Source organism: Notothenia rossii (assembly GCF_949606895.1).
Source record: "Notothenia rossii genome assembly, chromosome: 1".
Lineage (NCBI taxonomy): Eukaryota > Metazoa > Chordata > Actinopteri > Perciformes > Nototheniidae > Notothenia > Notothenia rossii.
Genome location: NC_136912.1, coordinates 91,391,315 through 91,413,523, shown reverse-complemented (window position 1 = coordinate 91,413,523; position 22,209 = coordinate 91,391,315). Strand labels below are relative to the sequence as shown.

Genomic DNA, 22,209 nt, shown 5'->3' with positions numbered 1-22,209 from the left:
CCCAGCACTACTCATAATCATTTTACTTCAGATTTAATGTGACAGAGGACATAACAAAGCTTTTCTCTTAACTTAATCCTTCTATTTGAATGAAGCTTTGAATACGATTGATTGATTATTTATCAATAAAAGTGATTTTTATTTATTTGACAAAGTAACTTTCTACTGAATATAACTTGTTAGTTTGTACAAACAGTGTGTTGTGTTAAACAAAATAGTTGTTTTTGAGGCTTAACACCAACAAATATGAAGTGAAACTGAATATTTGATATGATAAAAACAATCATATTATGAATGTTAATTATAATGCAAAAATAAAAATCCATATTATTGAGAATGGATACAGTATTACAAAACATAAAGACAATTACATTACATTACATGTAATTTGTTTGACGCTTTTATCCAAAGCGACTAACATACATTCAGCACTGTGGGCAATCCCCACAGGAACAATTTGGGGTGAAGTCTCTCAGGGACACAACGACATGCTGACTTCAGTGGAGTTTGAACCTGCTATCCCCTGATTCAAAGTCCAGCACACTACCCACTTAGCCACAGCCATTACAAGACAATATATTTTAATATTTTCTTACACGGCCCTACATTGAAATACTATATATCCCATGAGTCAGTGGGGTTGATCTGTCAGCTGTTTCTCATCTCCTGACGTGTTCAATGACCTGACAGTGACCGTGTGTGTAATGTCATTATTCAGACCCTTTATCTGCAGCTGGGGGTCAGTGACCCCCCCACGACCACAGGCTTTGTGTTTCTGTCGATTCTGATTGCAAACGTTTTTTTGATTGTTCGCTGTCAGCAGCAGTGTGAGAATGCAAACAGCAGCAGAGTTCACAATAAACAGGTCTGATGTATTTCACTGGATCCATGTTGGTCATCAGTTTGCTCCTGGACCTGTTGAGGAACGGGGCAATATGTATTAATATTATGTATACGACAACACACTCATTTATATTTAAGTATTGTTTAAAGAGCCCATTAGTTTCTCTCCCACACTCCCCCCTGCCTGAAATGCCTCCATTGGACTCCTTTGTTTACTTCAGGGACACATTGACATCAATATGTACCACTTACGCTCCTATTGGCTAGCCCTCCAACATATTGTACGTGATAGAGATGTCCCGCCCCTTAGCCTAAGCGGTTGACCAATTACAACGGAGCCGGCTAGCTAACCAATCAGAGCAGACTGGGCTCTGGTTTCAGACGGAGGGTGAAAAGAGGTGCTGCAGCACAGACAGTATGAGAAAAATAAAGAGCTTTTTGAACATTAAAGGTCCCATGTCATGGCCATTTCCACTGATCATAATTCCATTGCTGAGGTCTACTAGAATAGATTTACATTGTTCAATGTTCCAAACTCACATTGGTTTGTCATACAGCATCTCTGGGTAGTATGTGTATTCACTCTCTGTCCTAAACGGCTTGTTGGAGCCTCCCTGTGAGCCCAGTGTGCTCTGATTGGTCAGCTCGCCCACTATTCTGATGAGTCCACCACTGTTACAGCGGAACATCAGTGATTATGTGTTACAATGGCGTTTGTTAGCAACCAGAAAATGACACCAGTAATGACAAACAGATGAGAATGCTGCGTGGGGTCTGGGTGCCGTGTTGGCGGGACGTCACGCGGCTCGCTGCTGTGAGGAGGGGAAAGTGTGAGCCGGGTTCATTTCCTGCTTGCTGCGTGGGATCTGCGAGACATCGCGAATGGAGGCGGGAAGGAGGGGATGCTGAGGCCCCCATCTGCGAGGCTCCACTAGCACCCACTAGTTTTACTCTGTGTTTCGTTAGTTCTCTTTATTCTCTGTATGTTTTTAAAGGTGTTCTGTTATTACCTGAAAGGCTGCCATGCTTTTGAAAGGCCCTTCCTTCCTCAGACTAACCTCTCCTCTTCCTCTCTGCAGCATCATGACGACCACGGTGACTCTGGAGGATGCTCTCTCCAACGTGGATCTGCTGGAGGAGCTGCCGCTGCCGGACCAGCAGCCCTGCATCGAGCCGCTGCCGGCATCCATCATGTTCCAGGTCCGGACACACACACACGCACACACTGTACTGTACTGTACATTTGGAGATCAAGGAAGAATCAGGAGGTCGTATTCCAACCCACATTTTAAGAAGACACTTGACTTGATGCAACTTAAAATCTGTTTATTCATCCAAAGTAATATCTTGTTTTATACTCAACAAATAAATAGCAGATTTCTTGCAATATCCTGCAGCTATACTACTATACACACTTCCTCTGCTGCAGGGAGCTAATGTATCATATTACACACTGACATCAGTCTTTATACTAATCTACTTTAGATGCATTGGTTAATTACGGCACACAAATAGACTTGATGTGACATTTTGGGATTATTTACACGTTTTTTAACGAGCACAAAGACGTTTTATATGCTGCAGCTACATAGGATAAAGAATAGACAAACAAACTAGTGATAAAGAAGATACATTTGTGATATTAACAAATACAAGTGTGGACATTACCATGTACACGTTTACATCTCATATCAATTATATAATATTAGTGTTGCTCCTTAATTGAAATGGTAACCTCTGTTCTTGGATATCTGTAGCAGACACACTATGACTCTCTGTGATGTAAAATATACATATCCATGTTACTCTTGTGATTTCTGTAACATATGTTCCCATCTTCCCACAGCCGAACTTCAACACCAACTTTGAGGATCGGAATGCGTTCGTCACCGGCATCGCCCGATACATCGAGCAGGCCACCGTTCACTCCAGCATGGTACACACACCTCCTCTCACCTCTCTGTTTCTTCTTGTTTACAGGGAATACATAAACCGAAGAAAGAAAGAAAGAAAGAAAATACCATAATAATGTTTTTTACCAGCACCATTTCCACACAGCACAGGACTAAAGAAAATGTGCCTTTGGTCTCGCTCGTCAGTTTCATAACATCTGACTTTCAGAATCTAAACTTTTTAAGCGTACAGATATCACCATGAAACACCCCCAGTTGATAACTTACAGTACTAGTATAGATTGGTGCAGAAACAAGTCCTAAAACCATAAACGTTTGTTTGACACAGATTATTTTCTGCTATAATCCAAAATCACACGGAAAAAAACCTATAGTTTTTTGTCCCCTTTGTTACCTTAAGGGTTGGACTACACAGATACATCATCACTGCAAAACTCTTATTTGTAATGCAAGTTTCCTGAAATATAATGTCTAGATATGCAAATGAGGCATTATCTAAATAAATGTGAAGTGAGTTCTATACATTTCCAGAACTAAAATGGTCTCTTACTTGCACTTACACTATTTACACAGTATAAAAGAAGCTTGCTGAACTACAATATTTAAAATAAAGTGAACAGACTAGTTTAAGTACATATAATTTACCACTACAATTAAATAAAAGTTAGCAGACTATTTGTATTATTGTTAGTGGTGCTTTTTTGGCTGAACCTTTTTTTTATGTTTGACGTGTTCACATTACTAATCATGTTTCAGAGATTTTGAAATATGGCCAGAATTGAAATTGCTGTAAATAGTTTTGTTTGTGTTTGGATTTTAATTTCTGAAGATTTTAACGTATTTAATGTGTGTAGTTCAAGCGTAGTCAGGCCAAACCCAATTCTGTTTGCTTTAATCCACCCAAATGGCCCCAGAAGAGTTTCTTTTGCTAAATCTGTCTAAAAAGGTCAAATATAACTTGTTTTGCATCAATCTTGATACAGGGTACTTATTATATGTTGTACTTTGGATTCCTAAAGCTTTTATTCTACTAACCCATCATCCAAGGTTAGTTTTCACTATTAGTACAAAATATCTTTTGGACGGACACTATAATTTACAGTTTTTTACCATGTTCAATCTGAATTTTCTTTAAAATAAAAAACATCTATATTGATTCTGACTTTTCTACATCCAACTGACAGGTTTATCATTACTTTGAGAAAAAAGATTATAAATGTAACCCTTTTAGAAGGGAAGATATGGTCATTTGTTCTGGGAATGTCAGTTTCGAGCCTGAAACCTGAAAAACAGGCTTGGGGCTTAAGAGGTTAAAAAAAAAAAATTGTTTCTTCAACTTTTTTTTTCCTTTTTAAAAAATGCTATCATCTGTGTCCGCACCACGCGGGGGGACATAGCTTTCTAAGTACATCACTTATTGGAGACCAATCGTTAGTTCTCTGTAACCTCATCTCGCAGCAAAGTCAGACAGATTCAGAAAGATGTTGTCTGAGTTCTGAGCAGGAGAACATTTCGTCTGTGGGCTTGCGGCTCTGGAGGAAGTTTTTCTCCTGCAGAATAGCTGGTCATTTGGTTCATCTCGTTACAGAACAGTATAAAGGAGCTTTGTGTGTAATTAGTGAGGGATAATTGCTCTGAATCAAACGGCACTCTGTGTGAAGCTCCAGAGCGCCTGCCACCCACCGGGATCAATGATTCAGAAACGCTCTGTATGTTGACTGGTTTGTGTCTGGATTGAGTTCTTCTTCAGCTGAGTTATCAATGAGGCTTTTCTAAATACTTCACACACACTAGCACACAGGGGCGGACTGGGAGGAAAAAGTGGCCCGGGGATTCATTGACAGACAGGCCCACTTAATGTGCAGCATGTATCGGCCGGCCGGCGACGAAAGTATGTTACTTAACAGAAAACCCTGCATTTAATGTTATTTTGGACCATTATTCATATAGTAATCACATTACCTGAGCCCTTGAGTTGCCAAGAGCAAAAATAGTTACAGCATATATTTATTCATTTTAATGTTAACAGATCATTGATGCAATAACATTTGGACCCAATTGGCCTGACTTGATGCATGGAATAAAACATGGGTGTAGGAAGCATCCTCAATGTGGGTGAGTCAATTTAAGAGGGGGTGTGGGCAGGTGGTGGACCTCACCTCCTCTAGGGGGGTCCGGGGGCAAGCTCCCCCGGGGAGTTAAATGCATCAATCTGGTGCACTTTGACAGCAAAATTGGGACTAAATCTATGGATACATCTCAACACCCATATGAAACAGAACTGTAAACAGATTGACTTTTTCTTTCAACATTTATTTGAACAGCAAGTCGAGGCAAAAGTGACTGCACCCAAAACAATAAACCTGCTAGCTAACTAGCCTAAACTCAGTAACAGAATGTGGGCAACACGTTCTTCTCCACAACCGCGCGACCTCTGAGTCAGACGTCACTCACTTCCCCCTTTTCTATCCTACGGGTACAGCCACTCCCCCTGAACCCTGTTTCCCTGCCAACCCCCCGCCCCCTCCGCTATGCAAGCCCCTCCCTCTGAACCCAGGGCTCGCTACAATACTGTATACTGTATACACAAACTATACAAAAACGCCTTTACGCTTTGGAGCTTGTTTATCCATCTGTAAGCAACTGCCAGCTAGGTCTCTCGGTCACTCACTGCTGATCGTTCACTGACAGCTCCTACGGGCCTGATGTGTGAAAGTGAAACTATCTGATAGACAGGGTTGGGAGGGTACTTTGTAAATGTAATCAGTTACTGATTACTGATTACATGGTTCTGAAAGTAATCCGAATACAGTTACAGTTAGGTGTCTTCAAAAAGTAATGTAATCAGATTACTTTTGGATTACTTTCTTTTTCCATCACAGATGATATGTTTTGGTGTAGGCTACAGGAGACACAAAAAGCAAAAAGAAACTGAACGTGTTTTTACTGTTTTAATGGCTTATCAAGAGCACAACTGAAACATAACATCTGAAATGATGTAACAACATAATACACGTTTTGGGGATGCAGCTCGCGATGTGAGGAGTGAGGGACACGGCTTAGAACGGGCGTGTCGCATTCTGTCCTGCCAGTGTTGGCAGGACATGAATTAAAATGTCTCGGACTTCATTTTAAGGACATGTCGGCCAGGGGTGTAGAGCTATATTTGTTTAAGCACCGGATTGGCAAAACAGGAGACTCTGTGCACCAGTCTGCCTTGATCTATGAATTCATGTCTGTGACACTCACAGTATCTGCTGCCCACAGCTGTTTTATAGAAGGAAAACCTCCTTCACTTCATGAAATCTCTGCGGCGGTAATAGGTTTTGTGGGCTGTGATGATTCGGCTGTACCTTTTAGTAATGAATATTAAATCTTGTGAGGAAATCTTTCCATCAATAATTCCAATAAGTAATCCAAAATGTATTCACTTCAGGTTTACGAAAGTAACTGTAATCAGATTACTCGTTTTTCAAATGTAACGTGAGCTGAATACAGTTACTTGATTTTTGTATTCTGATTACGTAACGCCGTTACATGTATTCCGTTACAACCCAATCCTGCTGATAGATAGAACATAGGTAGCCTATCAAAACGGCCCAGCCCAGCCCAGTGGGGTGTGGGCCACATCCCTCCAGGGAGGGGCCGGAACAGTTACAAATGTGGGCCGGTAGGATTTAGGCAAAGAAAAAAAAAAAAATTAAAGAAAACTTTTTTTTAATTAATTCTTTTTTTTTTTTTTGCCCAAGGGCAGCACCGGCCCACCGGGGAAACTCCCGGTATTCGCAATGGCCAGTCCGCCGCACACATTAAAAGGATTACATGCAACATTTTTAACTCCCAACATTATGGTCTTTCAGAGTATGTACTAAAGCTAAGGATACTAAATAATGCTCCAAGTTCAAGCGTATCCTTTTGACTTTTCACACTTTATTTACATTCTGGAGGAATTTCTGATCATTTTTATCAAATCTCAATCAAATCAAATTGGTGTAACAAATGGTATTAACCCAGGTATTTATGAGATTCATTAATTTCCGAAACACCGAAACACAATCTGTTGATTACAGATTTATGACTCGAACAACTTCACACACAGTGCTGGGCTGCATCTCAAATGATTCTTCAGATTCCCAGCTTTCAGACGATTTAAATCCCATCTGTGTGGAAAATACTGTTGACCTACTATCTCCGTCTAAAAAAGGGTCTATGGTGGGCGTGGAAAACATGAGCTTTGATAAAAAGTGGAGAAAGTTTACAAAAAAATAAGTCTTGCAGGTTAAAACATTACTAGCTGATATAGTATCCTAATGTGTGTGTGTGTGTGTGTGTGTGTGTGTGTGTGTGTGTGTGTGTGTGTGTGTGTGTGTGTGTGTGTGTGTGTGTGTGTGTGTGTGACTGTACAGAACGTGATGCTGGAGGAGGGGGAGGGGTACGCCATCATGCTGTACACCTGGAGGAGCTGCTCTCGAGCCATCCCTCAGGTAACATCCCTTTATTATCATCAGATCATAAATATATCATCATTCATGGACTCATGTCTCCCCTGTCGCCAGTTATGACCCAATAATGCATGTTTTTATTTCTAATGTAACCGTGCAGAACTGTCTTAACCGTGTGTGCTCCAGGTGATCTCAGCGAGCGAATGGAGAGACATGCAAAAGCTTCCTCAGGTTTGACTTGTTTCTTATGGATTCTTCTCGTGTCTCAGGTGAAATGCAACGAGCAGCCGAACAGGGTGGAGATCTACGAGAAGACGGTGGAGGTGCTGGAGCCCGAGGTCACCAAGCTGATGAACTTCATGTACTTCCAGGTGAGTTGACACCCCCCCCTCCCCCCCTCACTGTGATGGAAACCTCTGAAGCAATGGAGAAAGGACTTAGAGAGACACGAGGAGAGCAGATACTTTTTAATGGCAAACACGGATGGTTTATTTGGAGCTTCGGCCCGGAGAATTCACAAAACATGTGCCGTGCCAAGAGTTGACGCAGCGGTTGCCAAACCAATTCTGAAGACCTCTACCCCAGACCCATGTGTTTAGCTGGTTCTGAGAGAAGAATCAACATTGTGCATATCAAGATAAAGCAGTATGACCTCTATCGGCTGACGCCAACAGGCAGGCAAAACACTGAGAGCAGCCCCAAGGTCGCAGGCAAACTGGGTCAAAGGATTGGGCCTAGGGAAATGTTTCTCCAACACTCACCTGCACATAATCTCCTTCTCTATGTCACAGAAACACTAACCCTTTATTTCCTCTGTGTTCCAGCGCACGGCCATCGATCGTTTCTGCGGAGAGGTGCGGCGCCTCTGCCACCAGGAGCGCAGGAAGGACTTTGTCTCCGAGGCGTACCTGCTGACGCTCGGGAAGTTCATCAACATGTTCGCCGTGCTCGACGAGCTGAAGAACATGAAGTGCAGCGTGAAGAACGACCACTCCGCCTACAAACGGTACAAGACAGGTCTTCGATCTTCAGATCATTTCCACTGATTCAGAGATCTCTGTCGGGCTGCTTGTTCAATCACCTGAAAGCAGAACACTTGTTAGGGGAAGGAAATGTTTAAGTGAAACTTCAAAAAGTGGCTTTTATTTCAGATCCTTTACTGGATTTCCGATCTGAAATCTGTTAACAGTGCCAAACAGAGGTCAAATGACATGTTTAAATTAGACCTGCAATGATTTGTGGATTGACAGAAAAAATACAAGTTTACTATTTTAGTTATTGGTTAATATTTGAAGCTATGATAAGCAATGATGCATGGGACGTAGTAGGACAAAAAAGACTTGCAGCAGATCATGACAGAAGCAAATAGCAAAACGACAATACAAGAAACATCTTTGTGTTTCTGTTGGATAGATTAGATGAATTGAGAGCAGAAAGTGAATTTAGGTGAAAGGTAGCATTGACCTTTTGTGCAAATGAAGCATCACACTAGGAACACATTTAAACTGTAATCTATTGCCCTCTGACCCGAGGGGAGGAAAACACCCTGAGAGGATGAGCTCTCTAAAGTCCCTCCTGCTTTAAAGGTGGGGTATGTAATTCACTAAAGAAACACAGACTGATCCAGATTTGAACACTTCTATGACGTCACAGAAGTGGCGCTACGGCTATTGGGCCAACTCCACCAATCAGGAGGAGACAGCCACGGACATTGCCGTTGGAAAGCGCTGGAGACGATGTAGTACATATGCCAGGCCTGTAGATGGTGCTGTTCTCACAGAATCAGCCCATGATGCAAAGAAAGTGTTAAATTGAGCGAAATGAGGAATGGCTAAAATGCATGATCTGTTTGGTATTTTGAAAAATAAAAAGTATAAATATGCCTTTATATAGGTATGGTCCTACACAATATTATTCAAATATAGCATGATGGGTCCACTTTAAGGAACATTTAAAGTTAAGCTTCATTCTCAAACTTGATTGAGGACACTAGAGGGCAGCATTGCTCAGCATTTCTGTATAAGATATTGATTTGAATTGGTATGAAAGTGTGTCAGTGTACCAGGAATATGATGGATTTTGCAACTGCAACCCTGATCATTTAGGGGATGTAAACACATGATGTTGATTCAGTGATTTCTATTTACAACAACCCAAATGAATTATGTAACGTGTGTGTTTGACTGACAGGGGAAAGATGACCTAGTGTCTGCTTTTTGTACATTTTGTTTGTATTAAAAGCGATGTGTCTCTCTCCTCCTGCAGAGCTGCTCAGTTCCTCAGAAAGATGTCTGAGCCTTCCTCCATCCAGGAGTCTCAGAACCTGTCCATGTTCCTGGCAAACCACAACAAAATCACTCAGGTGGGACACACACACACACACACACACACACACACACACACACACACACACACACACACACACACACACACACACACACACACATACACATACACATACACATACACACACACACAGAACCTTTCTCTACAAACAGTTTGGTTACAAGTTAAAGTGTGCTGATCGCGGTCACAAAGTAAAATGTTTGTTCTTAATATAGCGTATACGTGCACTGAAATTGGACAATGGCTTTCTTCTAATAAAGCGGACATTAAAGAGCAAAGAGTATCTTCATCTTCAATAGTACAATGCATTTAGGACAAACTCCAAAAGGAACCACGACACAACATTTCAATATAATTTGACCGTCAGAATATAAATTATTTGCAAGATTGCAACACATTCTGTCATTAATTGTGTGTGTGTGTGTGTGTGTGTGTGTGTGTGTGTGTGTGTGTGTGTGTGTGTGTGTGTGTGTGTGTGTGTGTGTGTGTGTGTGTGTGTGTGTGTGTGTGTGTGTGTGTGTGTGTGTGTGTGTGTGTGTGTGTGTGTGTGTGTGTGTGTGTGTGTGTGTGTGTGTGTGTGTGTGTGTGTGTGTGTGTGTGTGTGTGTGTGTGTGTGTGTGTGTGTGTGTGTGTGTGTGTGTGTGGTCGGTCTTTCGGACTATGAGAACATTTTCCTACCTGTTTTTACATTCATCACCTCAGATTGGCTTTTGAAAAATTAGATTATACATCCTGTTCAACAATTAGACTCTTAAGGCTAAGGTGAATTAAGGTCATGAAAAAATGGATACCTTTTAAAGTAAAAAAAGTGTGAATTTGAGTCTAATATTTCATGTTGTTTTTGCAGTCCCTGCAGCAGCAGCTGGAGGTGATTAACGGCTACGAGGAGCTGCTGGCCGACATCGTGAACCTGTGTGTGGAATACTACGAGAACAAGATGTACCTCACTCCCAACGAGAAGCACATGCTGCTCAAGGTGAGTCAACTCTCAGGAGTGTGGAGTCATTTACGTAAAGATTATTTATATTGTTAGAAAAATCTCACTGGTCACCGGCTTGAGCTTCAATCTCAGGATCCATGTATCTGTGATCCTCTCCAGAATGGAAGTAGTCATCACATACAGAGCATCAACTAGTTCCTGAACAGTGTCCTTCACATGCTGATATCCAAGAGAGGGAGTTACACAGTCACAAGATGGAGGAATAGAAAGCAGTATTCAATGTTTACTTCAGATTAGCTCCACGTCAGAAATGAGCATGCTTGTCATATGTCTCTCTCCATAGAGGCTGAATCATCATGTTAATCACATAGCTATCATATGCCTCAAACAGTCCTGATGCTCTTCTAGGTAATCACACATCCTGTCATGTTCACAGCTACAGGTGGGATACCTTTGTTATCATGTGTACTCTCATATTTACCTATATCCCCTCTCTGCTCCGCCTCCAGGTGATGGGGTTCGGTCTGTACCTGATGGACGGAAACAGCAGCAACATCTACAAACTGGACGCCAAGAAGAGGATCAACCTGACCAAGATCGACAAGTTCTTCAAGGTACGGAAATCGGACAGATATTTCAGAATCAGAATCGGGTTTATGACCAAGTTGTGCCCACATGCTAGCAATTAGCTTTAGTGTAACATTGTGAATACATAAACACAGTAAGAGGAATTTGCTGCTACAGAAGGTGCAGATATATTACAACATTAAAAATCAATGATTATGAGAAATATGAATTAAGTATAAAGAAAGTACTAAAATATAAACAAATTAAAAAAATGTGGTGTGTGTGGAGGAAACTTCTGAAGCAATTGGAAACAGGACTCAGAGAGACACGAGGAGAGCTGGAGCTTTGATAAAAAAACTGAGGGTTTATTTGGAGTTACGGCCGGAGAATTGACAAGACAGGTGGTGTGTCAGCGGCTGCCAAACCAATTCTGAAGAACTCTTTCTGCAGCTCAAGGTTTTAACTAGTTCAGAGTGTAATAATCAACATTCTTTATCAGTGAGTCTAAACAATTATGGACCCTGAATCTAACTAGAGCTCTCGTCCATAGGAAAGAATGTGCGCCAGGGAACCTTCATCCCTGAACTGTTAGCTACCTCATGGCGGCTTGTGCTCTGTCATAGACTGGGAACTACAATGCACCCAAGCTGCCCCTCCTAAAGAGAGATAGCAGCAATACCCAAGGCCGTAGAACTATGCCGTGAGAAAGGAGACAGTGAGAGGAGAAGACGATGAACTGGGTCGAAGTGATTCCCTAACACCGAGTATAAGAGTGGAAGTGCCGTGCAGTTTTAGAAGGGGGAGCATTGAATAGCAAAAATATCCAGAGAGAAAATCTTTATTTAGTTTTAAATGTTAATCCATTTCCTGACTCATTATTTAATCTCTAATATACCTTTTATTGCATGTCATCCTAAATGCTTGTTTGGACGTAATGGTTGAATCACTAAAAAGAAAAGCACATGTCTTGACCCAATATTTATCTTTTATGTTTTGGGGACTATTTCCATTTTATCAATTTAGCAAAATGTTTTCTTGCATAATGGCTCGTTTGCACCCTATATGTCGTGGCATACACAGTTTGATAGAACATGAATAACTCAGATGTGTGTGTTGTTGATGTTTACAGCAACTTCAGGTGGTGCCTCTATTCGGGGACATGCAGATCGAGTTGTCCCGCTACATCAAGACCAGCGCTCACTTTGAGGAGAACAAATCCAGGTGAGAGGAGAAAAGTGTTTTCTGTAATCAGGATTTGCCAGCAGTTTTTGTGTGTATTACATCTTTGTATTACCCCCCCCCCCCCCCCCTCCAGATGGACGTGCACGTCTATCTCCAGCAGCCCTCAGTACAACATCTGTGAGCAGATGATCCAGATCAGAGAGGATCACATGCGCTTCATCTCAGAGCTCGCCCGCTACAGCAACAGCGAGGTACGTGAGGGGATGCAGATTCACTATGTTCAGGGGGAATACATAAAGGGAAAGTGTTAGACCCTCTTTGAGGTGAGACTATGCATCATCTCGGCACATGCAAACGTTCACTTATCTCTCGGATATAAGCACATTAGAAAATATTTAAAGTGTTGTTTTTAGGTTCTTAAAACATATTCGTCTAAATCTCAGAGCTCGTGAGGAGACAGTCAAAAAGTCAAGGAAAAGTTCATACAATTCACATGTTTTACTATTGAGGAATGCAATTAAGTACATTTACACCAGTACTGAATATAATTCAAACTATGAAGGGAAATATTCAAACAGCTTTAGTTACTTAGCAAATTGTGATTTTTGCATAGAAAACACATTAGAGGAGCTACCAGAATAACATTTTGTGGTATTACTTAAACGACTACTGTACAAAAAAAAAAAAGTTGATCTCCAACTGTTTTGATAATCGTTTGAAACCATTTTTCATTCATGAATGTCTTTAAATGCTGCTCTCAGTTTTATTTCATACTAAAGTGAATATCCGTTGAAATGTAAACAGATCACCTCAGACTCTACATGGACATTAATCACTATTTTCTGACATTTTATTGACCAAGCAATAAAACTATAATAATTAATTAATTAATAAAGTAAAAATGGTTGGTTGCACCTTGAGTGAATTGACAGGAAATGATTAGGAGGTATCTTTCATTAGCTGTTTTTTTCTTGTAATTATTGTAAATATTTGTATTTATTTGAGGTATGTTCAACTTTTGACATCCCTTCTTCAACGTAGTCAAATAGGTCACCTGGCCAAAATCCTAATAGAGTCCAAATAAAGACACACAGGCAGTGAAGTATCTGGTGGGAGAACGCAGAATAAAACACAACGGCTTAAGGGTGGGGAAGGTGATTCACTTCAGAAACACTTTTTGTTATATTCCATGGAATGCTCTTACCATCCCGATAGCAATGAATACATGAAATGCTTTGACGAGAAATACATTTAAAAAAAATTCATCTGTGGAAGCCGTGGCGCTGTAAAAAGAAAGACCAATCATCTGAGCCGGCCCGGCTAAAGTAACTGGATGGCCTACCTGCCTGTCAGCCTTCCATCTGTGCACAAATTTATCTTGTGCCCTCATTGGTCATGTGCGCGTTCGTGTGTGTTGGAGGAGGGGCTCTGTAAGGAAGGGGCAGATTTTTTTCGGCTGTGTATTTTCAAATTCTAGCGCACTCGAGCTGGTTTCTCCAACATTACCTACCCTACCTTTAAGAGAGGGCTGCAGATGCTCCTCTTTTCATTCATTCCTCATGCTCTCATGAACTGTGTGTATGTCACGTTTCATTTGTGCCTCAGTGTTTTCTTTCTTTCTTTTTGAACGGTTTAGTTTTACAAATCAAGACATATCCTAACATAGGACTTTTCCATTCAAATGATAAATAATACCATGGTAAAACAGTTCAAAGTTCAAATAAGATCTCAGTGTTTTTTACGTGTGTTGCTTTTCAGGTGGTGACGGGCTCGGGGCGTCAGGAGTCCCAGAAGACGGACTCTGAGTACAGTAAGCTGTTCGACCTGTCTCTGCAGGGCATCCAGCTGCTGTCCCAGTGGAGCGGGCACGTCATGGAAGTGGTGAGGAAACACACTTTAAAGCAGGACAATCACTTTATTATAGATAGTTTTATTTCTTATACAGGTTTGTACAAAGTGTGATAAAAGTATGAATCACTTATAGCTTCTCAATACAAGGCTATACAAATGTCTTCTATTATTATATTATCGATTATTAAAAACGTCCGCCCTCTGCCCCCCTCATCAGTATTCCTGGAAGCTCGTCCATCCCACCGATAAATACTCCAACAAGGAGTGTCCCGACAACGCAGAGGAGTACGAGAGAGCCACGAGGTACAACTACAGCTGCGAGGAGAAGTTCGCTCTGGTGGAGGTCAGTCACACACACACACACACACACACACACACACACACACACACACACACACACACACACACACACACACACACACACACACACACACACACACACACACACACACACACACACACACACACACACACACACACACACACACACACACACACACACAAAGAAAGGTAACTGTGGTAAATGTTTTACTACAGAGATACACGGTTGTTGGCAAATATTCAACTAAATCATAAAACCTACTGACAATATGTTTTCCCCCGTGGGGCTGTGTGCAGGTGTAACAGCTCACAACTGCAGTATTCATATGTTCAACTCTGTTACGCAGGTGATGGCGATGATCAAGGGTCTGCAGGTGCTGATGGGCCGGATGGAGAGTGTGTTCAATCACGCCATCCGACACACCATCTACTCCATGCTGCAGGACTTCTCTCAGGTGACGCTGCGAGAGCCGCTGCGGCATGCCATCAAGAAGAAGAAGAACGTCATCCAGAGGTATTCATCACAACGCTGTGGAAAAAAGAGTATTCACATTCATAGATCAGCTGCATACTGTCACAGAGAGGGGGGGGGGGGTGGGGAGTCAATACTGTAAATACCACAGTCTAATAATGAATACTCCATTACAAGTTAAATTATGTCACTTAGGTAAAAGTGCAGAAGCATTTAAAGCGAAATGTAAATACATTTTCAAAATGAAAAGTACTAATAATGTGGAATGGTTCTTTTAACAGTGTTGTATCATTATAACACATTATATATATATTAGGGCTGTCAAACGATTAAACATTTTTAATCAGATTAATCACAGCTTAAAAATTAATTAATCATGATTAATCACCTTTCGAACTATGTCCAAAATATGCCATTTCTTTATGTATATTGTTGTGTAAATGTAAAGATAAATGAAAGAAGGCGGATATATCCATTTAACATACAGTATGTATGTATGTTTATTATAACATTGTTCTGTGTGTCAAAATGAAAGACAGCCCACACACCTATCAATCATCAAACCGTGGGGTCTTATTTCATTACGTGTTGACTTCTATCAACACGTAATGTTGTATCGATGTATATAGAGATGTACTACAGCAAAAGTATTCTCCGTCAGGACTTCCTGCAACAACACCACGCCGTTATCTTGATTCTGATTGGCCAGAAGACATTATCAAAGATGTTTTATTGAGAAGACGATCACTACGTGACAAAAGTTTTCAAAACCGTTTCCATTCTTCGGTATTTCCAGACAAGTGGCTTCTGAAATCCATCTTACTAACTGCTGTCTGTGCAATTTACTCCGTGAGTTGGCAGACTTTATTTTGCTTACTTTAACATCATTGTTCATGGTGGGGCTAAGCCATTTCTTGGTATGGCTGTAGCCTATCCCAGCCATACCCTGGCGCTGCCACTGGTGGGATGTATGGGGCGGGCCATTCTGCGCATAAATATTTTAACGCAATTAATTAAAAAAATGAATTGCCGCCGTTAACGCGATAATTTTGAAAGCATTAATTATTATACTGGAGCAGATGTCCCTGAATGCTCCAGTAAAGCTGTACCCTTAGGAATAAAATACCAAACTCTTCTGAGCTTTTGAAGGTCTTCGAAAATATTGTCATAAGCAACAATATTTTCTCCGTACTTTATCACATTCATAATTCACAAGAAGAAATGCAGGCTTTCCCTCTGCTATTATCCATACACAGTACAAACACACAGGACCTATAGAACAGTAGGTCTGAATACACACATGCACAAACACATTTAACGGAGAGGCTGCCATTCCCAGGAGGTGAACTGCACATAAGATAAGATGAGAAGTACTTTATTGATCCCACTTTGGGTAATGTTTGTGTTGCAGCAGCATAAAAAGACACGGCATTGTTCAATAACAATGAAAAGACTAGAAATCACTTGAACCGGCGACCCACCAGTCCCCAGAGACTGAGCTGCTGCAGGAGTTAAAGTCCCCTACGTGTATTGGGGTTGCAGGTGGGGTCCAAAACTAGCCATCCACATGAATGTCTGGGAGCAAATTAATTTTATATGCTACACAAATACGGCCAGGATCCGTTGAATTTTCTAAACATTGGGTTGCAGATTATAATTTTCCAAAGGGGGGGTTCGTTTAGCATCAAACATATAAATAACTAAAGGACAAGTTAAAAAAGAAAGTAGAAAGAAAGTGAAGTCAAAGAAAACTCAGAGCTAAACTCTTCAGATGTGTGTATCTCACACTGCAGTAACTTTTCTTCATGTCCTCTGTCCTCTGTCCTCAGCGTCCTGCAGGCCATCAGGAAGACGGTGTGTGACTGGGAGGCGGGCCGCGAGCCGCACAACGACCCGGCTCTGCGCGGAGAGAAAGATCCAAAGGGAGGCTTCGACATCAAGGTCCCCCGCAGAGCAGTGGGCCCCTCCAGCACCCAGGTGGGACCCCCGTGCTATGCCCTGTGACTTTTTTAAATGAAATGCAATTAATGTAGTTTCAAAATGTCAGTTTAAATGGATGCTTGATTTAGAATAATTTCACAGAATAATATCATTTTCTTATTTTATCTTTCAAACATTAACAAAATTGTAATTATAATTTTTTTACAGAGATATAAATAGAATAATATATTTCATTTAATATACAGTACGAGTCTAACGTTTGGACACACCTTCTCATTCTCTCAAAGGTTTTTATTTATTTTAATAATTTTCTACGTTGTAGATTAATACTGAATACATCAAAACTATAAAAGAACATATGGAATTATCTAGTTAACAAAAAAGTGTAAAAAAAAATCCAGAATATGATTTTTATTTGATATTCTTCAAAGTATCCCCCTTTTGCCTTGATGACAGCTTTGCACACTCTGGCTTCTCTCAGTCAGCTTCATGAGCTCGTCAAATGAACAAAAACCGTTTGATGAGAAGCTGTGTCCAAACTTTTGACCGGTACTGCATATCTACACACTTCCCCTGTTATAGCCGTCCACACACAGCAGCACAAACAACACAACTGAAACTTGATATTCATGACTACGATGTACGCTGTATTGACTTCTCTTCGTTACGTTTCAGTCCTGAACTCCTATCATCCATGCAAGGTTATAACACATTGTGTGATATAGCTTCCTCCGTTACCTCACAGATCTATCAGCTCAGACCCAAACACCAACTAATCTGTTTCCAGGTTTACAACGACAAATCCAAGCGAATCAATCACCTGCTGGGTTTTATCTCCCGCAACTAATCTAATCTCATATAGAGAGCGTGACTGAGGGGAACCAAAGCAAACCAATCAAATGCACCTCATAGGGTGGAAAATCAATTTCCTTGTTAATGTTCTTTTTAATGTGATAATATTCAGTGTTGTGTAGGAGGAAACTGTAACGAACGAGATTAAGATTTGCAGGATGTTTGCAGGTGATGGAGATAACAAAAGCAGCATTTAATAACATTACACCCCCCCCCCCCCCTTTATTTATTTCTTTACATAAATCCCCTAGTATAGCTGCAGGGTATTGCAAACAAATCTGCTATTTATTTTTTGAGTATATAACAAAATATTACTTTTGATAAATAAACAGATTTTTAAGTTTCAGATTTGTGCTGTTTTTCAGAAGTTTGCTAAAAAAAATTAACTGCATGTTAAATAATTAAATAAATAATAGAAGAATGAGAATTAAAATAAAAAGCTGCGTCAAGTGTTTTATTCAAATGTGGGTTGGAGTAGGGCTGCTCGATTATGGCAAAAATCATAATCTCGATTATTCGGGTCAATATTTGATATCACGATTATTAAAAAACGATTATCCATTTATTTTGAAAACATCAATTTATTGGAGATTTTTTTTTTGAACAGTATGTTTTTAACAGTTGCTAACCCTGAACTTTAAGTGTAATTCAACTGAAATAATAATAATAAAAAAAATAAAAAAAATCGTTTTATTTCGATTACGTTGTTTTTGTAATCGTTGCCAGCCATAATCGTAATTGCGATTAAAATACGATTAATTGAGCAGCCCTCGGTTGGAGTACCTCCTGATTCCTCCTTGATCTCCAAATGTACAGTATTTTAAGTGCATGTTGATGATAAACAAAGTGTGTGTGTGTGTGTGTGTGTGTGTGTGTGTGTGTGTGTGTGTGTGTGTGTGTGTGTGTGTGTGTGTGTGTGTGTGTGTGTGTGTGTGTGTGTGTGTGTGTGTGTGTGTGTGTGTGTGTGTGTGTGTGTGTGTGTGTGTGTGTGTGTGTGTGTGTGTGTGTGTGTGTGTGTGTGTGTGTGTGTGTGTGTGTGTGTGTGTGTGTGTGTGTGTGTGTGTGTGTGTGTGTGTGTGTGTGTGTGTGTGTAGCTCTACATGGTGAGGACTATGCTGGAGTCTCTGATCGCGGACAAAAGCGGCTCCAAGAAGACGCTGCGCAGCGGGCTGGATGGCCCCACCATCCTGGACATCGAGAGGTTCCACCGAGAGTCGTTCTTCTTCACACACCTGCTCAACTTCAGCGGTGAGGAGCAGGATCAGTTTCTGTACTGGGCGTTATTAAAACTGCTGAGAGAGTGGAGTTAGAATAATAAAGCTCTGAGAAAGACAAAGCAAACAGAGGACATTGTGTTTGGCTCACCGTCTGACTCTCATGGAGTTCCTACTGTCATCCGACCTGAACAAAACAAGTGGAAATACCACATTGAAGATATCTGGAAAAGGTCAACACAAAGAATTTATTTTCTACATCGCCTTAAGTCTTTCCGTAGTGTTTGTCCACTGCTTTAAAGTCAAAAGGTCTCCACTGAATGAAAACCTGCTCAAGGATTGTAGTTCAACCTCTTGAGAAACTCTATGAACATATTGACACATTAAAGAGGGCCTTTTATACTAATGTTCAGGTTCAAATTTGTATTTTGTGCAAAATAATCTTTTTTTATTTTTCTCATACCCAGACCATTTCCATGCACTAAAACCTATAGACCTCACTACAGGAACATACACTGATGATGTGCCCTTCGGAGTGTTCCCAGTGACTCAGCGCTTTTACAGACAATAATACGCCCACAGGAGCAAACAGTGCCTTTCAGTAAACCGCTCGTTGATAAAGGAAAGCAGCAGAACACGTAATCAGCTTTTCAGACAGTCGTCCTCGCTCCCTGCTGCATCATGGGGGATTACAATGTTTATTCCTGTGATGAATCAATGTTTGTTTCCTCGGCCTCTTTAGTATTTCTCCTGGGAGCTGGAAACATGGTCAGGCTAACAATGTATTATGTTGTTAGGAAAAATATCACTCGCCACCGACTTGGGCTTCAATATCAGAGGCCTGTACTACGAAGCAGAATTTTTGCTTAGCCGGCTAACTTCAGGGAAAGCTCGGGGTTTCCGGTCCTACGAAGCTGGTTCTCTTCTTAGCGGGCTAGATCTCCATGGTAACTTATGCTGAGCGGCTAACCTGTCCCGGAGCAGATTAGGTTGCAGGCTAAGAGCTCAACTCAGTGAAAGCACTGCCTGCTGACCAATCAGAGCTCAGTGTGCGGAGTTTAAAGCGATCAAGTCATATTACAGGAGAAAGGAAATACAGTTTAAACTGCCGTTGCAGGAAAGACGGCCGGCAAAAATCAACTGACTGTGTGAACGGGAAAATGAATAGAATATCACCTCCCATCTTCAGAGCAATCTGACTATTATAACATTAGCGTTAAGAAAGCTTACTTAAATATCTGCCACAGCATAAGTAATCGGATCAAAGTAACATTACGTACAGTCCGCAGACGTCGATGTGTCCCATTATCATTCATATCACATCATAATGTAGGGTCTTTGTTATCATGTGCTACTCTGACACTAGAAGAGTACATTCAGTATTTTCCCAACTTATGGTAAGTGTTTGGTTGCTCCTGCAGAGACCCTTCAGATGTGCTGCGATCTCTCCCAGCTCTGGTTCAGGGAGTTCTTCCTGGAGCTCACCATGGGCCGCAGGATCCAGTTCCCCATCGAGATGTCCATGCCCTGGATCCTCACCGACCACATCCTGGAGACCAAGGAGGCGTCCATGATGGAGTGAGTAGAGGTCTCCTGGAAAAAGATTATTGTGGGAAAACATATTTTCAACGTTTTTAACCCCTTACAGTAAATGTGTCTGCACTGTAGACATTGGAGCCACATCTTTTATCTAACACAGCTGAAATGCACTCATGTGCTCTAACTCACAGAGTATATGTTTAAACATGGCCCTAAAGCATATTAGCCTGAAGCTGCTGTTCTGCTAGCTGCTTCAATAAAAACGCAGATGTCCAAATCTATCCAGATGGTTTCAAGAAAATAAGCCCAAAAAAAGATTATTACTGCTTGTTTACATCCCCTACAGTTCTAGGTGTATCAAGAGTTTGTTCATGGAGATACGCAGTAGCTGGAAAACTATTATACTATTACAGAATAAGATGACGTTATTAAAAGAGTGCCAGTTGAAGCTCAGATGGAAAATGATGTTGAAGTATTACGTATACATTTAAGTAAGGTTACATCAGAGCTGTTTGGGGTCATGAGGAGAATTACCTCAATCTTTTATTCAATAATTACATTCTATTGAGCTTGTTTACATTTAACTTCTTCAGAGTTTTGACATTTCTCATTTTGAATTTATTCAGATACTTTTACTTTTGTTGACTTTTTCAAGGAAAGTTGCCTTTTTCAGAAATGTTGACTTTTCCCAGAATTTTTACTTTTTCGAGGAAAATTTAACTTCTTCAGAATCTTGACTTTTTTCAGACATTTTCACTTAAAGGGCACCAAAAACAAATAAAAATATTTTTCGTTTTACATTTTTCCTTTCTACTGTAGTGCTATTTGTTTCTAACTTTTGAGAATTTATCCAGCTTTCCTTTTTTTTTTTCGAATTGTGACTTTTCTCAGAATTTTGACTTTCTCGAGGAAAATTGTATTTCTTCAGAATTTTGACTTTTCACAGTATTTAGATTTTTCACAGAATTTTGACTTTTTCAACGAAAATTTAATTTCCTCATAATTTTGATTTTTCTCATAATTTAGAATTTCTCCAGAATTTTTTTTCTCAGAATTTTGACTTTTTCAAGTAAAATTGACTTTTTTCAGAAATGTTGAATTTTCTTCAGAATTTTCACTTTTTCAAGGAAAATTGGATTTATTCCAAATTTTGACTTTTCTCATAATTTAGAATTTCTTCAGATATTTTGACTTTTTCCAGATATTTTGAATTTCTTCAGAATCTTTTTTTTCAGAATTTTGACCTTTTCAAGTAAAGTTGAATTTCTTCAGAAATGTTGACTTTTTTTTCAGAACTTTTACTTTATTCACAGAATTTGGACTTTTCTCAGAATTTTTACTTTTTCCAGGAAAATGTAACTACTTAGGAATCTTGACTTTTTTCAGACATTTGGACTTAAAGGGACAGTGCACCCAAAAACAAATAAACACATTATTCCTTTTACATTTTTCCTTTCTACTGTAGTGCTATTTTTTTCTGTTTTGTTTCTAAGGTTTGAGAATTTTAGGAATGAAAAGAAGGATAAAACCTGCTGAACAACACATTCTCAAAAGTTAATTTGATGCTGTTGAGATACAAGGATGCCACACATTTAATACACACATTTCATACTTTAGTTTTGGCAGCTTTGTGTGTTAGATTAAAAGTGTGATTGGACAGATGCAACTTCCCTCCTTGTTTTTTGTTTTTCTTTCTATTTTACATTTTTTAAAAGAGACTTTGGGTAAAACTCCCTCAAATTTGGGATTAAGCATTAATGTTTTGATATCTGTTTTAAACCTCACT

The 22,209-nt window shown here is 40.2% G+C and overlaps 1 protein-coding gene across 1 annotated transcript in view; it reads left to right on the top strand.

The window, feature by feature from the left end:
- cyfip1 (cytoplasmic FMR1 interacting protein 1) overlaps positions 1-22,209 on the top strand; it is a 35,092-nt gene that overhangs the window by 5,534 nt on the left and 7,349 nt on the right. Inside the window, exons 2-17 of the mRNA XM_079690551.1 lie at positions 1,923-2,043; positions 2,690-2,779; positions 7,163-7,240; positions 7,468-7,569; positions 8,023-8,204; positions 9,464-9,560; positions 10,392-10,520; positions 10,994-11,098; positions 12,181-12,272; positions 12,367-12,484; positions 13,992-14,114; positions 14,302-14,427; positions 14,753-14,919; positions 16,707-16,854; positions 18,765-18,918; positions 20,306-20,462. Of these exons, the coding sequence (XP_079546677.1) occupies positions 1,927-2,043; positions 2,690-2,779; positions 7,163-7,240; positions 7,468-7,569; positions 8,023-8,204; positions 9,464-9,560; positions 10,392-10,520; positions 10,994-11,098; positions 12,181-12,272; positions 12,367-12,484; positions 13,992-14,114; positions 14,302-14,427; positions 14,753-14,919; positions 16,707-16,854; positions 18,765-18,918; positions 20,306-20,462 (1,985 nt within the window). The 5' untranslated portion in view covers positions 1,923-1,926. The remainder of the gene's footprint in view (positions 1-1,922; positions 2,044-2,689; positions 2,780-7,162; positions 7,241-7,467; positions 7,570-8,022; positions 8,205-9,463; positions 9,561-10,391; positions 10,521-10,993; positions 11,099-12,180; positions 12,273-12,366; positions 12,485-13,991; positions 14,115-14,301; positions 14,428-14,752; positions 14,920-16,706; positions 16,855-18,764; positions 18,919-20,305; positions 20,463-22,209) is intronic.